General features: G+C 40.0%; 1 protein-coding gene across 1 annotated transcript in view; it reads left to right on the forward strand.

Annotated features, from left to right (window-relative positions):
• The window catches only part of gramd1a (GRAM domain containing 1A), a 41,777-nt gene that overhangs the window by 16,970 nt on the left and 8,402 nt on the right, over positions 1 to 16,405 (forward strand). The window contains 11 exon segments of the mRNA XM_049584164.1: positions 111 to 206; positions 551 to 631; positions 2,101 to 2,219; positions 2,923 to 3,232; positions 5,608 to 5,761; positions 6,731 to 6,877; positions 8,829 to 8,950; positions 10,419 to 10,561; positions 14,171 to 14,274; positions 15,213 to 15,267; positions 15,269 to 15,339. Coding sequence (XP_049440121.1) covers positions 111 to 206; positions 551 to 631; positions 2,101 to 2,219; positions 2,923 to 3,232; positions 5,608 to 5,761; positions 6,731 to 6,877; positions 8,829 to 8,950; positions 10,419 to 10,561; positions 14,171 to 14,274; positions 15,213 to 15,267; positions 15,269 to 15,339 — 1,402 coding nt within the window.

A 16,405-nucleotide genomic window follows, 5' to 3' on the forward strand; every position in this document is an offset into this window, starting at 1 on the left:
CTTGTTTGCAGATCAATATAGATATGCTCTGGCCCTCGGTGAGATAAGAGTATCGCGCACAGAAATACACACTGAAGCGTACACACAGTAAATCTTTCCCCTCTGTATAGATCACTATCCTGCTGAAAGACGTAACCTCTATGACCAAGGAGAAGACTGCCAAGCTCATCCCAAATGCCATCCAGATCAGCACTGACAACGAGAAGGTCAGACTCGGGCACAAACAATATTGTAGTTTGGGCCAATTATCAAATAGTGTTGTTTTTTAATAGATGTTTAAATCTGTAGTGTATTGAAACATTCTCTTTTCCTTACAGTTTAAGTTAACTGCCAATAGAGAAACATGAAAAGCTGTTGATGCTGTTTGCTTCAAATGATCTTTTTTTTTTGTTAGTGATGCAGTATGAAGTGAGCTGACTCTATCTCCACTGACTGTGGCAAAGCAAACACCCCAACCAAAAAAAAGTCTATAACATTTGTCTTCTTTCTCCCTTCTTTCTTCCTTCCTTTCCCCCCTTTTCTTCCTGTCTGCTGATATTCTCCCTCTCAGCACTTCTTCACATCTTTTGGCGCAAGGGATCGCAGCTTTATGATGATTTTCCGTCTGTGGCAGAACGCACTGCTGGAAAAGGTACAAGCTCCTCTCCCACCCTCCTGCCTAGTGTGACATGACTAGTAGTTAACATCTTATAATAGACCAGAGTGTCAAGAAGCAGGAGATGGCCACAAACACAGGCTTGGGAGAACAGTATAAATCACTGTTATTTGCTGCGTTTGAAAAGAGACATTTATTTGAACAGCGCTGGCGCAGTAACACAATGAGGTAGTGTTAAAGCACATGGTAACACACAGCTAGGTGAAACGTATTGACATAGGGCTTTGTTTAAATAATATACAGCACATGGTCTAAAGTGCATGGTGCAAGTGCATTAAGGGCATGGAAAACCCTACTTTTGCTAGTTAAATGGCATATAATCTGGGCACAAAGTAAGGCACAAGGGGCAAAGGGGTTGTATTTAGTCAATTAATTAATCATAGGTGTGTTTTGGGTGTAACATGAACTCAGCCAATCTGAGAGTTATCTCCCATTCACTTTTAAAAGCCAGGTGCACCCACACCTGGTGCATTGCTGTTTAAATGGGGGATTCTGCAAGTTGGAGAGGCAAGCAAGTTTCTGCTGAAGAAACCGGATCTGCTTGTGCGCAAAGTAAAAGTGCGGCGCAGACTATCTACAGGAGCAGCATTAATCCACCAAGCTCCCTGAGACGGAGCAGGCATGGGAGGAGGTAGCAGTGGCCGTGTCCTCATCATCTGGCATCACTAGAATTGCTGCACAAGGCTGAAAACTGTATAGTGATGTCAGGAGATGGGCAAAACAAAAGCTTGCTGCATACTGGAAACACCATACAGTGTGTGTAACAAGCAGAGTGTATGTACGTTGTTAACTAGCCTATGTAGGCACATGTTACAATCTGAATGATGTGCCCTTTAAATAGCAAAAAAATACTGCCCCATTAACTTTAGACCAGGTTTTTGTTGGACAATGGTGCAATCTTTTTCTGTTGCCTCAGAATGAGCCAACAATGTGCCTTACCACATCTCATTTTAACATCTACAAGCCAATGGGTGCAAGTACATTGCTACTTACACAACATGGGCGTTTGTTGAGAAAATGACAACAGCTTCAGTCTGAAACCAGCAATGACAGTTGCACTGCGTGCTGCTTTGCACCTGGTGTCTTAATGTTTAGCCTGCAAAAGGCTATCAAATGAAATACTGCCAGAAATAAACAAGGAACTCTATATTGTGATTGGAATCAGAGTTGCTAACTTTAATACTAATTTGCTGATATGATGGATTCAATTTGTCATTTGTCATCACAGAGGTCAGCAAAATTCAGCATAGTCTTTTTAAAGCACAAATTTGACCAAAAATTAAAGTGAAGACCAAAAATATGTTGCTTGTGTATTTAAATGTTGTTGGTTCTAAAAGATAAATCTGAAGTGTGACCCTCATGAATTTATTGTTATGCTGGTAATAAAGTGGCTGTATCCTGAGTGGTTTGATGTCTGCCATTTTAATTCAATCCTTTTTTTGCAGTCTCTATCCCCCAAAGAGCTCTGGCACATCGTACACCAGTGTTACGGCACTGAGCTGGGCCTCACTAGTGAAGATGACGACTATGTCTCCCCCACCGCCGAACACATGAACGGCCTACTGTAAGTATTCATATGTAAATACATGCCAATGTGTGGCGCAGTGCATGTAATTTGTTTACTTGTATTGTTTATATATATGTATGCAGACATGTTAACACACTGAACAGAGTGAAAGAGTAAGTAATTTGTGTGAGGGTATTGTGTCGTTGGCAATTTCATTCTATGCAACTTGTCACAAACATGGTGGGTAACATTTTTGACATTGAAGTGTTAGTTATGTAAATAAATACTGTACCACTGTTCCAGAAGGGACGAGACAGAGAGGCCAAAACTTATTTTATTGTGTTTTTATTTGCTAAAACAGAAAAAGTAGTCAAGAAAACAATCTTCATCTGAATCTCAGGTTTCATGTACTATATGTGCAAACACCTCCAGCCCAACTGACATACATGTAGCATGAAAGGGTAGTTAGCTCTTTCTTTAAGCAAACAAGCAGATCCTTGCTTATCAGAAGACAGGTTGTGTGTGTGTGTGTGTGTGTGTGTGTGTGTGTGTGTGTGTGTGTGTGTGTGTGTGTGTGTGTGTGTCTGTTTTTCTTTTTTCTAAGACTGTCCAAGTCCTGTCTGATATAAACTAGCATAATAATTGCATTATATGCCTGGTTAGTTAGATATTCCCCAACCTTGTCTCTTAGTTCTTTAACACTTTCTCTGTATGTATCTCTGTCTAACGTTCTCTCACTTCCTCTCCCTCTGTTCCCTAGGCCAGGAGATGAGTCAGTGTCAGTTACAGATCTACTAGACCTAAGCTCAGTGTCAGTTCCCTCTACGGGCAGCTCTCCTCCTCCCCTGGTGCCCTGCGGTTCAGCCAGCCCTCCCTCAGCTACCAACCTGGGGGGCTCCTCTCCCCCTTTCTCCGCCTCCTGTCTGCCCATAGAGGTGCCTTCGTCATCTGGACGCAGACTCAGCTCTGAGCCCCTCGAACCCAGCCCGCCCACGTCCCACAGCTCGATGCCATCCACCACTCCCACCAACGCCTCTGCCTCTGCCCCGGCCTCTGCTGCTGCCTCCTTTGTGAGTGTTTTTCTTGACATCCACATGTGCTTAAGCGTGCAGCATTGCAAAAGCTGGTCTTCAGTGTGGCGTTATCATAGTCTGATCTCATAAGATGTCCTAGTTTTTTATTACTTCATGTGCAAGACAGCTGGGCGAGAGTAATGACAGACCTGCACCTCATGCAAGGCTGAGATTATTATGCATGTAAAAAAAACTAATAATTATCCCATACAGCTGTGGACTGTCAGTACCACATGCTTCAATTCAGTAGAGACATCCACTTTAATAATCAGATTCAGCACAGACAGAGCAGAGAAGTCTGCTCACTAATTCATCTGCTCCTGCTATTGGTGTTTCAAGACACCAGCCTGATGTTTGGACAGCTGGCTAGTTAGCATTAGCTGCATGGCAGGGATGGGCTGAGTAATGTAGAACCCAACACACTGCTCCATTTAACTGCCATTGCTTCACCTCTCATAACCAGAGATAACACCTCGTCACCTCCTGTAGATGTGACTGCTAGATACACTACTATTAATCCAGAGTCAGCTGGCCATCTAGAGAGTCATAAAGTTGAACTACTTAAGTCACACTTAATGGGACTGTTGTGACTCATGACAGCTAATGTAGATGATGTCTTTGTTTTTACTTTATGACTGAAAGTAATGTTTGTGTGCATGTTATAATGAATTTGTCATATCATATTTCTAAGCAGTGTAATCATTGCTTCACTGATGGATCTGGTGGATTCTATGTTTGTGTAAAGCCAGTGTGTTAGCAAGTAAATAATGGCATCTAGCCAGCTGTAAGCTGTGTTGTATTTGATTAACACGTAAGATTTGTACACTTGCTTGATATGTTAAATCAAGTGCAGGCTGGCATCAGTAGTACTTAGTAGTTTCATTTTAACCATTAGGTTTTTAGTAAAGTGGGCTGTTGTAATAACGGCAATGGTGCAATACCGTGCTATTGACAAGCCAACCAGAGGTTATGGCAAGCAATTGCAACGACCACTCTGTTTGTGGGTTGGTTTTTTTTGTTTTTTGTTTTTTGTTTTTTTTAGCATGGGAGCACCACATAACTAAACTATGCTACAAATTCCAGCAGCATGATGAGGCGCTGAGTGTCTACTCTGCGCTGAGCTCTGCAAGGTTGCCCTTTCTTTTTTTTCTGGTCGCTGAAAGTTGAAAAATATTAAACCATTTGGTAAAGCGCTGCTACCACTCATCTGTCATTTTTACTCAGCTGTCCAATCACAGTTGAGGAGGGGGAGGACGAGTAGCCCACCTCATAGGCCAGCCATCACATTGCTGAACAACAACAGTGGAAGAGAAATGAATACTAAACCTAGACAGACTGGCCAGTATGTCCTCTTTCCCTACATGCTTTTTACTTCCCTTCATCCAGAGCATATTTGTTGCCTTGTACAAATGGTTTTACTTCTACGAATCTTCTGTATTATAGCAACCAGATGCAACCTAAGGATCTCAGCTTAAAAAATGCTGCTCCTCTTATAGCCCTACATTGTCCTTAACAGTGAACGAGTATTTAATTTGTTTTAACACTGTGTCATCTTTGTCATTTGAAGGCATTAAAATATCCAATTGCAGCCTAACAATGAAGCTTATTTACAAAGCACTTAAATCAGGATAAATGAACTGATTTGCAAAAATAACAAACAATGGTGGTAATAACACATATTGCGCTGTTGAGCAGCTCTTATTCACTGCAGAGGAGAGTCCTTCACCACAACAGCCCTACTAAAACCTTGATTCATTTCTGGCCTTGTCTGTACCTGTGAAAGTTTGTTTATTAATTGGATTCAGATTACTGCTCTAAGTAAAACAGATGCTTGATTACAGAAATAAATAATTTAGTACATGGCAGGCTTGTTTGCATAACACCCTTTCAAACAATGTGACAATGCTTAGAAAATGCAAAATTAATGCATTAGCTCAACATAAAAAGACAAATACAATCACTTCAAAACAAAATTAAATGAAGTGAAATACAATAGGATAAAAATACTAGACAAGAAATACAGGACGTGTTGAAGTTAGGATGTGGAATACTGTGTAGTTCCTCCATTTGGTTCTGTGTACGATCAATTCTGCTCAAAACAGCTGCTGTGGTTGTTTCCGCCACAGTCCTTATCTTGATATGTACAGATCAAGCCCAAGCAAAGCTAAAGTGAATAAATGGAGCGCTCTGCTGACTGTGTGCCGAATCTCAGATTAATTGCACGGCTGCAGTGTCTGCTCAGGCTGCGTCAACACGAGGTCAGCTCAGCCGAGGCCTCTTTCCTCTCAAGTCATATGACAATGGGGTGATTTCTCTACAAACCTCTTGCTAACTGTCCTCTGGTGTGCGTTTTTTCCCCCTCACTGCATCAGTATCTGGAAGAGGGTGGAGACAGCCTGTCCGAGTCAGCCAATCACATGCTGCCCCCGCCAACCACCAGTCTGGGAAACCTCTCCTCATTGGACATTACCAACGATGAGGAACTGCCCACAGACCCCAGCAACTCCTCTGACACGCAGGAAGAGAGTGAGTGTTGTCTTGGTGAACAAACCACCACAAGAACCCAATAGAGATGAGAAGGAGTAAATTATATGAAGATTAGAACTGAGTACATGCACTTTAATGGTAACTATTAAAAATACATTTATTGATTTTTAATGATGTACTTTGTTAATTAAGTGAATAAAAATCAGAGAAAACACAACATTCAGTTCTGAACTTGCAGCCAAAGTTAGATCTATCTCAAGGACTTGTAAACTCTCATGAGATTTTACGCTGTTATACTAATTTTTCAACTCTCTTCTCTACAGTTGTCGTGTCCTCTTTATTGACTTGGCTTATTTAAGGTTATTAGTTTTAATCTGGCTGTAAACTATCATAGTTTTATTATTTTCCCTTCCCCTGATCTTTGTCAGTGATACATTTCTCTCTGCTTCATCGCTTCCACCTCTTCTTCCTTTCACAGTGATTGCAGGGAAGGTTGTTGAAACATTAACATGGAGTGATTTACTGCTCCGTGGTTGAATCTCTCCTGAAGTACATCAAATGTGTTGCATGTTGTTTTGGCAGATTGTCAGATGATTTACCCGAAATTGCCTCCAAGCTGACAAGTTTATGATTTGATTGTTTGGAGGTTCTAAAATTTAGCGCATAGCATATTTAATAGCAGAATGTGTAAACCAGAAACTGCTCAGTAGACCTTCACCCATTCAGGAGTAAGCAGAGACATACAGCAGCAATCTGTGCTTCCCTTGAATTCATTTGGCAATAAAGTCACTGTCATACCAAGAGTAAGTGTGATCATTATAATGCATTCTAAAACATACACAGCTGATGTGAAGTTTGCATAAAAGTTTTAAATGACCCAAAGATGCCTTCACAAGATTTATAACTCGGATCAAAGCAGGGACGAATGTGTAACCACAGCTAAAAATATTGAGTCAAAATAAGATCTAAGGAAAAGTGAGTCATTTGTGTTTTCCTCTTGACTTTCAGGTGAGGTGGAGTCGTTCTGCGCTGACCTGAGCGGGCGGCTGCACATCAACACTGCGGTCCGCATGAGTGTAGACAAGCTGCACGACCTCCTCTTCTCTGCTGACACACACTTCATCCAGCACCTCTTCTCCCAGCGACACTTTACTGGTAGGGAAAACACACACCTACACACCAGGGCTGGCCAATTGGTCAGATATTACTTTTAATAAAGACTTCCATTTCCAATATTTGGGGAGATGAATAAAATGATTATTGTGCTGCATTTTGTTTTGAACGATGCTTTTGTTTTATCTTGTGTAATAAATCCAGCCAACCCCTTTCCTTTACAGTGCTGTGCTCAGTGTTTCCAACTTGATGAATTTCTCACCAGATTTAGTGACTTTTAAGATCCTTGTAGTTACTTATTTTCACAAAGTTATATTTTTAGGTTGTCCGCCCCTTCATTCCATCTCTGTTATGGAGAAATCTCAAATTTGGCATAAACTTCTACTTGGACGCCAAAACTCAGGAACAGCAGGGGAGACGTTTGGTCAGATACTGAATTGGTATTGATCACCTTGATATTTTGCTGATTGTATAGATCTTCTGTGCTGCCAGGTTGTAGATGTGTGTTTTAGGACTTGTGGCTTGTGACAACATCCATATTTGAAGTGTTGTCTTGCCGTCACGGCTACAAACGAGTCTGGACAGACATGGACGTAAACTGCTAGCAGAGGCGTGCAACTGCAAGGCAGTAGTATTTCATTTTAATTATATTTAAAGTTTAAGAAAATCCACTGTTGAAACAACATTTTTTAGAAAGTTCAATAAATGCATGATGATCGTGTTCAGTAACTGTGATCTCAATATTGACCAAAATAATCGTGATTATGATTTTTGCTATAGTTATGCAGCACTGCTAAACACACAATTATGGTGCTCAAAACTTAATATCAGTCTATACACAGTTTTCTTGAGAGTTAGTCAACTCCCATTGATTTTTATTGATGAAATGTTAAGGCATGGTTGGTTTCTATTGGGTTATTGACATTTGAGAAATCTCCTTGAGCTCTTTCTCAAGCTGTGAAACTGTGCTCAGCTTTGATAATTATGTGATTTTCCTACATTGCCCAGAATACATGTCAGCAACCAGCACAGAACTTGCATTAACTTGTTTCATAACATGAAGTGCAAGAGAGCGGGTTTTTCCTGTTGACACAGTGACAGTTAGGGTGACAGTGTTTGTTGTTCTTCTGCTGCTCACTGGACTATTGAGGCTGCTGCGGTGTAAAAGACACTTTAATTCATGTGTCTGTCAGTAGAACCTGATGTTTGCTGTTGATGTTGATACTGTGACATTTGATGCACTGCCAGTATCTGCCTGTGCTTTCACTACACTGTCAGTTATCTACTAGAATAAGAAAATACACCGGTTGCAAACATCTCTTCATGTAGTCTTTAAATGTGTGTTCTTTGTCTGTGGTGTTTTTGCTCTTTGAAAGTAATTGTGTTCGCCTTGTGAGGCAGCTGTGCTACTCGTTCCAGCTGATAAATACCAATATAGTGAAGTACCCACACCCGCCCCTCAAAGACATGCTGTAGCACACTGTATTGTGCCACTAATGAGGGTGCCAAACTAGTTGTTTACGCTGTGTTAACCACCCTCTATCACGGGTTCTTCTCCTTTGTGACACTTTTTTTCATACACTGTCTTGTTACTGTATAGCCATTTTTTATTTGATAGACTGATAATAAAGGTCATATTTGCATAAATGCAAGGTTTATTTTTGACTTTTTTTCAGTAGTAGTTTAAATGAGGACAGAGGTGAAGCGGTGGAGCTGCTTTGGCCAGTGGCTACCACAGTTGGAAGCCCAGCCCGCTCGGGAACATTGTTTAGCTCTAATTGGGGCATTTCTTTCTTTCTTTTTTTCATGAAGGAGCATGGAGTGAGTCCCCTGTTTTCTCTCTTTCCCCATTCAACTCCTCTGGATCTCTTGGTCTCTCCTTTTCAGTTATAAATTCTCTCTGTCCTTTCACTCCCTTATTTTCTCTTGGGACTTTTTATTTCTTGCGCTCGCTAATTTGCTCATCTCTTTTCTCTCTCTGTCTCTCTCTTAGACCTATCGGTGGGTGAATGGCAGCAGGACAGCAGCAGTGGGAATACCAGCCGTGTGCTTAGCTACACCATCGCGCTCAACAACCCACTCGGCCCTAAGACCGCCCCTGTGGTGGAGACGCAGGTCAGTCCTTGACAAACACCGGCCTTTTATTATTTCATTATTTAGCCCTTTGGCACACAGGCTTTGCTGGAGGCAAATTACCAAGACAGAAACACTGTGCTTATTTAGCTGCAACTGGAGTGGGACTTGCTCTGTCGTTGTATGTAGTTGTGTCTTTGGGATCTTTTTCTGATTTTATATTTCTAATGGTTCCAGTTTTGGGCCTACTTAGGGTTCCAGTGCAGATGTCAGGACTTGAGGTGATGATCTATTGTAACAAAAACAATTTATTTTTACACATTCAAGAAAACAAATGAAGCATTTAAATTAGAAATAAAATATCTACAGTCTGGAAATAATATTCTGACCAAATAATTGATACCACACAATTAATGCTATACCTTCATATGTCCTTCAGCTACAAGATTGTTACATTTTATCAAGTAGAAGTTAATTTAAATTATTTATCAAGCTTATGTAACACTATTCCATTCAGACTTAGATTCATCTTTGTTTTCAGAATTGATTAATCACCTCCTTTTTAGCACTCATATTGTGGAGCTATACTACTGCTGTACTAATTATTGATTACAAAAGCAAAACCACGTAGGGCAGGTAATGAAATCAGTGAATGTCTGAACACAGAGTAACACCAGTAACACCAACTACCCCAGCCAGCCTTTGACCTTTTGCCTGAAACAATAAAATATTCACACTGAAAACAAAAGAGAAAATGTCAGTAACATACAGAGGTTAGAAGCCAGGTTATGCTGGAAAACGTATGGTTCACATGATGTTTAATCAGACATCAAACTTTGATTCTCTGCCTGAGCCCAACTGTGACCTGAACCGACCTGTTAGGTTCAGGCTATGGACCACTGTGCACACTTGAAGACAGCGCAGCCTGTTTTGCCAAACCTGTTGGGCCCGAGAAGCATAGCCGACAACAGACAGAACTCCTGCCATGGTTGGGCTCAGGCCAGGCTTGGACAGAAACTGTGCAGGTTCATGTTAGGTCTGATTTTTTTTAAATTTTTTTTTAATTTTTTTTTTTTTTTTTGAGCTCATCAAAGCTCGAACTGTAACGTGGAGTGAAAAGCCTGCTGTCACAGAAAGGGTAGGGGTTCAACGTGGGGAAACACTCGGTTGTTCCTATGAAAAGTGACAGAAATGTGAAAAATGAAAAGAGAGAACTTTGGTGAGATATCAAACCCTGCTTGCTCTCTGACTTCCGCACAGCTGGCTAATCATAGTTTGAAGAGGCCGTGAATATCTGATTGTCAGTGTCAGAAAGTTACAGAAACTGTTGTACAGGAAAGAAAACAAGCAGTTCTGATGAAACATACTGATGTCTTTACAGAAGTCAATTATCAGTGGAAGAAGCCATAAGTAGCCGACGGGTCAGTCAGTGGTTTAGCTATGTTTCAGAGGAAACCAAAATGTTTGCATACCATTAACTGTGCTCCTCCACTTTTCTTCCTGCTTCCAGACGTTGCATAAGAGCAGCGCCCGGGGCGAGTGCTTTGTGGTGGACTCTGAGGTCATCACCTCAGGCATCCCTTACCAGGACTACTTCTACACTGTCCACAGATACTGCCTCACCTCCATCAACAAGCACAAGAGTCGGCTCAGGCAAGTTTGTTGTTGTCTTACTAGTGTTATCATTGTGGGTAGCATTTTTAATGTCGGATGTGTTGCTTTACTTTGAGAGCTTATCGATTTCATGACACATCCTGTGACTGAAGTGTTAAATTTATTCCAGATATGCTTTGTAGGGCTGTCAACGACTATTCTAAATTAAATAAAAAAAAACAGACATTCAGATGTGAAAAAACAGCACTACCTTGGCTGTCTGCCAGCAGCCCAGGCCAACAGGAGACACATCAACACGGATCATCAATTTGATATTGCTCAGAGAGACAGCACATTCTCAGTTTCAATATAGCATCACCCACGGTGCAGCAAGAGAGGTCTGCGGTCTTTAAACTAAGTTGTACAGTGAAGGACATCTTATTTGTGTATTTCGGATGTATTTGTAAATCCAATCTGGAGGTTTAAACTAAAATATGAGTGCTGTTTTTTTGAAGAAATAAAGCATTCTATTTCTATATGAATTAACAAATGCTTAACTTGAAATTGGTAGCGCTCCAACAGAGTGCCCAGAGTACAGTCTGCCACTCCAAGAGTGTGGTGCTCTGATTAACTGGTATATTGTAACAGTGCTCCAAATTAACAAACTGCCCAGTTTGTACCAAAGTGTGCTCCAGTGCTGGGGATGACTATTTACAAATGCAACACATGCACATATTTTACAAGACATGTTTATGTTGAAAATTAATATACATAGTAGTTTTGTCTCGTTATATTAGTCTCTACTCTAAAATAAAATGCACAAAATAGATATTTGGGTGGTTCAAACCTATGTTTTTTTTTTTTTGTTTGTTTTTTGAGAAGGAATAATTGGACATTATTTTGTTTTTACCGCTGTAGTGCTTTGCATATGTATGCTAGACTAAAACAACTGTCGGCACAGATCTTGTTCTTTCTCTGTGGGTTTCATGATGAAAAATATTCACTTTGACCCAAAGTTGCAAAGTTAATTTCTTTTTTGATACTACAGTCGACAACAGGTCCCATCCACAACTAAAAAGGCAAAAAATGGAGCTTCAACTAACAGCAGCACCACATATTAAAAAGCCAGTAGCATCAGTGGGATGTGAAGTAAACAGGCTGAGTGCAAAATATATGCAAATCCAAGAGCATTAAAAGAACAGCAAACAATGACCTATCTTATGTACGTGAGCAGCTGCTCAGCACAGGTGTTGAGTTTTCCACTGATGACCTACAGTGTACCCTACTTGCTAGTCTCATACACAACACAGATTAATCAGTCACATCCAAACAGCAGTGATGGAAGGGATGAGTGGTGTCATGTTTCATCACCTCTTTACATTTAATCCATAGAATCCTTGTTTACACACGCTCTCAGTCTGCAGCAAAATAGATGATGCAAACTGTAGCTGAGTCGTTAAGCTACTAAGCCTGGGGACCAGAAACTCTCATATGAGTTAAGCTCATCAGAGCTTTCTCTCCCTTGTTTCACCAAGTGTCCCTTGCTGCGTTCCTGATAACTTAAAAAAAAAAAAGTCAGTCCTAACACGACACGCCTGCCTTTGTCTTTCAGGTCACTTTTTGCTTGACTTTTTTTTCTCACCTCTGCATACGTTAAAGGCAAAGCCACGGTTCATATTAGAAAAAGTGTCCTGACACATTTAAATGTCTCAAATGGGAGAGATTCCAATCAAATATCATCTGTGTTTACTGAACTTAAAAACATTTGATAGTCACAGGCAGTATGAAGAATGACATCATCATGGCATGTAGATCTATAATATTTTGAAATGAAAAGTAGGTAACTTGCTTATACAGTACATTATATTTCAAATAAAATAAGTTCCATCAACAGACTCACATGCATAATAATTCTATTTTATAAATAAATAAATATTATGCTAACCTACACGTTTTGGGGTATCATATAAACAAATAATCTCCTCCAGCCTTTGGTTTGAATATTCTCAGATAAAACAAAACAGAATTAAAAATATTTGCTAACAAACAAAAACAAACATGCAGGCCTATCTGGCTCATAGCATTCTAAGGAAATTTAATAATTTCTGTTTGCTTTGTGCCCTTTCTCAGACAAAATAAAACAGAAAAAAATTAAAAACACCTAAAACAATAACCATGATCTATTCCTGGTTCATCTAATTTTACTTACACTTTTTTGCAGAAGTAAAGCGTGCAGCTGTGGGCTTAAAATCAAAGATGCCAGGTGTCTAGCCACAACTTGCAATGCGCACACGCCTTGTGACCTTGTCCTACCCAAGGTGACTTTGCTACACTGTTTTGATTTGACTCTGCAGAGAGAATCGTCTCTTTGCAGGTACACCGTAGACGGGGATCAAGCAGACCTCCTGGGTAAAATATTTCGGACATTGTGACCGGACAGATTTAAACATGACAAACCTTTTCCCCGATATATATAAAAAAAGGTTATTACTGGATTACATGAACCCTGGGCCAAATGTATTATATTTGACTTGATGGCTTGTCAGCATTTTACCACTACAAGTACAGTGGGTGGCTGTATGTATGTCAGCACCTCAGGATCAAAGAGCAAAGGCTTCTGTCTTCTTTCTGCATTTTGCACTGATCTGAGAGACAATCCACATACATAGAAAAAACGTTTTTAACGATCTAGGTCTGTTTCTGTTGCATTTAATGAAGTGTAATCTGCACAAACATCTGTTTAAATCACACAGATATCCCACTGTATATGTGTGTTTTAACTTGTTAACTGTACCTTACATTGATTGATCAGCTCCCAGTCTGTCTGTGAGCAGCAGGTTCCCCTCTTTTGCTGCTTTGAGCTGGGAAATAAAATCAGTGAATCAATAAAACACGGCCACTGCTGATTGCCTACCATGGCGCTGATGTGAAAAATATTCTTAAGTAAATGTCTGCGGTCAGTCAGCGTGGTGACGGCAGGTCAGCTGGCTACTGTCCTCTCAGCTGCTGCTGAAAAGCGGCTGCTGTTGTGGACACAGTCGCTGAATGCAGGTCAGAGCTGATGTAGATTTAACACTGCTATCTCCATGGCGGCGATAGTAATGCTGCCAATTACATTGTGCGACAAAATATGATGTACACAACATGAAAGAGGAGTGTGGACAACACTTTTTTTCCTGTCAAATACATAATTTCTGTTGAGTGACACTCATCAGAAATGTTGGCTTTAGGGTTCAATAACTCCAGTGGTATAATCCAGCAAAACTGTTAAAATAGGTCAAGCATTCCACACACGTCCATCATTTTCCAAATTTTGGTGGGCTGCATGTTGTGCTTTTTTTTGTGTGTGTGATGGCTTCTTTCAGAAAATGGAAACATGACATCTTAGCCAATTAGTTTGCTGTAGTGCTCATGTAAAAACTTGGTTAGTTGAATTCATACATTTCAAAGGAACATTCTACAAACTGCAGGAACTGCACAAGTTCCTGCTTGTTGTCAGGCGCTGGTTGAAATTCTTGGGAAATGTATGATATCATTATTACTGAGAACAGCACTAATTAAATGTTAGACTAATATAGAGCTGGTTGATTCATCCTGTATGAGAAATGTGTGAGGTTTTTCTTTGTAGACACATTAGACTATCTATATATTTGTTTTTCCTCTGCGCAGGGTTTCCTCGGACATCTGCTACAGGAAGCAGCCGTGGAGCCTGGTGAAAGCATTGATTGAAAAGAACACCTGGAGTGGCATTGAGGAGTACTACAGACACATGGGTAAGTCACATGGTCTGCCTCCTCCAGCTTACCCCTGTATACACACAGCTTGTGGAAACCAAACTGACCTGTTAAGGCTTATTTCCCTTTTGTAAATAACTGAGCAAACGGAAAGTGAAACTGTGTAAGCAGGACACACTTAACAAAAAAAGCGTTTCATGTTGCAAACCACAAAACATAGAAGCTCTATCTATTGTCCACTTTTTGTTTGTTGTAGCATGAATATGTTCACAATTGTCATGTATCATGTAATAATAATTAAGAGACACTCCAACTTTCTCTTTCAACATGAATGGATTATGAGAGTCTGCTCATGTGGTTGACAGTTTATGCAAATTTGACAGATAAACTAGTTCTATTTTGACATTTCAAGGGATTGTAAAACTAGGAATAGTTGTCAGAACGTTACCTGATTTATGGTATCAGTCCCAAAATTGTTTTTTCAATAGCTTGATGGTATTTACATTCCTCATACATTTAAGAACATGTCCTGCACATTGTTTGAATCTAACTTTATTGTGCTAAAAGATGTACGTGCAGAGTTTGACATCAGAAAGATGTCATTACTTTCAATTACTGAGTTTAAGAAAAGTACCTATCTATGAGCAGGATTTTGGAGCTTGGAAGCCAATCGGAAAAATATTAAAATACTTTTTATGCATATTTTAACAGATTTTTTAAAAACACGTTTATTGTTCTCACATTGTCATGCAGGAACTTTGGTCACATACAACCCACACATACTTACATTTATCTAAAATATTACTACTACAACAACGCAGTGGCTGGTCCAAGAATAAAAAAAAACAAGAATGTGTTTGTTCTGACTGTCTGTGTTTAGGACCTGTTGTGACAGATCGGAGGTAGAACCAGTTGTTGCCCTTTCACCTCACTTTTTGTATTTTGATTCCTCCATCTATTTACTTTCCCCCATGCAGAGAGTGAGGTGTGCAAGCTGGAGACGCTGCTGCAGACTGAGGTATCCGTGGCTGCCAGGAGGAGGCATGGGCACCGGAGACCGAGGGGACAGAGGAGTTGGAGAGGAGAGAGACAGGAGAGAAGCCAGTAAGCCAACCAGGATACAGTTGTTGAGATGCTTTTGACGCCAACATTGATGCTCATGTGCTCAAGCAAAAGACTGAATCCATATTTTGTGCAGTAGTGCCCTCTAGGGGTTCTGTTTGGAGTTACATGACAGAGACAATATATCAGTCAATCATGCCGTGTTACCTTATAATTGTGAAGAAAATTTGCCTCCATGGAAAATAGCAAACATATTGATTCACTGATTGATTGGGGACCACATTTAACAACAGCAAAACTACCAACAACCTGTGCAGTGTAATGCAAGTCTCAATTATCCAGTCGTATGCTCACTAGAAAAGTTTCACTGTCAGGTCAAGTTTAAATTGTAAGATTTTAGCGAAAATGCATGTGTTCAGGAGGTACTGAGCAAAAGACTGGATAAATGAGACTTAGATTATACTGCAAGAGTTTGTAAACTGATGCTGACTGATGATACAGTTTTGTACTTGCTAAACATGTTAAACACAGCATGACCTTTTTTTTTTTTAGAAATGGTTAGTTTATAGGTGAAGTATTCCTCTTCAATAAACTGTATCTTCATCAGAGTCAAAATGGAAAAACACAGGGCAAACACACATATAATCAAACCAGACTAGGTGTCTAATTGTCATTTGATAATTGGTTGAACAGGATTTCAAATCTATGAATAACGGACCCAAAGGGTGGGGGTTGCTGGAGCAAATCAAACATTGATCTTGAGCGTAATGAGATGTCAAGAAATACACAGAAATTTCTAGAGAAAACCTGGGACTTAGAAGGAAAACTAGTCAAATTTACAAGTGAATCATTTTATTTTTATTTATTTTTTGCTTTGTTTTACCTTGTTAAATGTTTCTGACTTGGAAAAATTACTTGTAAGTGATAGTACTTTTGATTTAAGTTAGAGTTGCAACATTTAGACAAATGATGGATTATTCAATTGAGAGAAAATGAATCTGGAACTACTTTGAAAATCAGTCATTTTTAAAGCAAAAATGCGAAAATGTGATCTTTCCAGGTTTGCCGTGGACAAAACCAGACATGTAGTAAAGTCACTTTAGGCTCC

This window comes from Epinephelus fuscoguttatus, linkage group LG8 (assembly GCF_011397635.1).
Source record: "Epinephelus fuscoguttatus linkage group LG8, E.fuscoguttatus.final_Chr_v1".
NCBI classification, from domain to species: Eukaryota; Metazoa; Chordata; class Actinopteri; order Perciformes; family Serranidae; genus Epinephelus; species Epinephelus fuscoguttatus.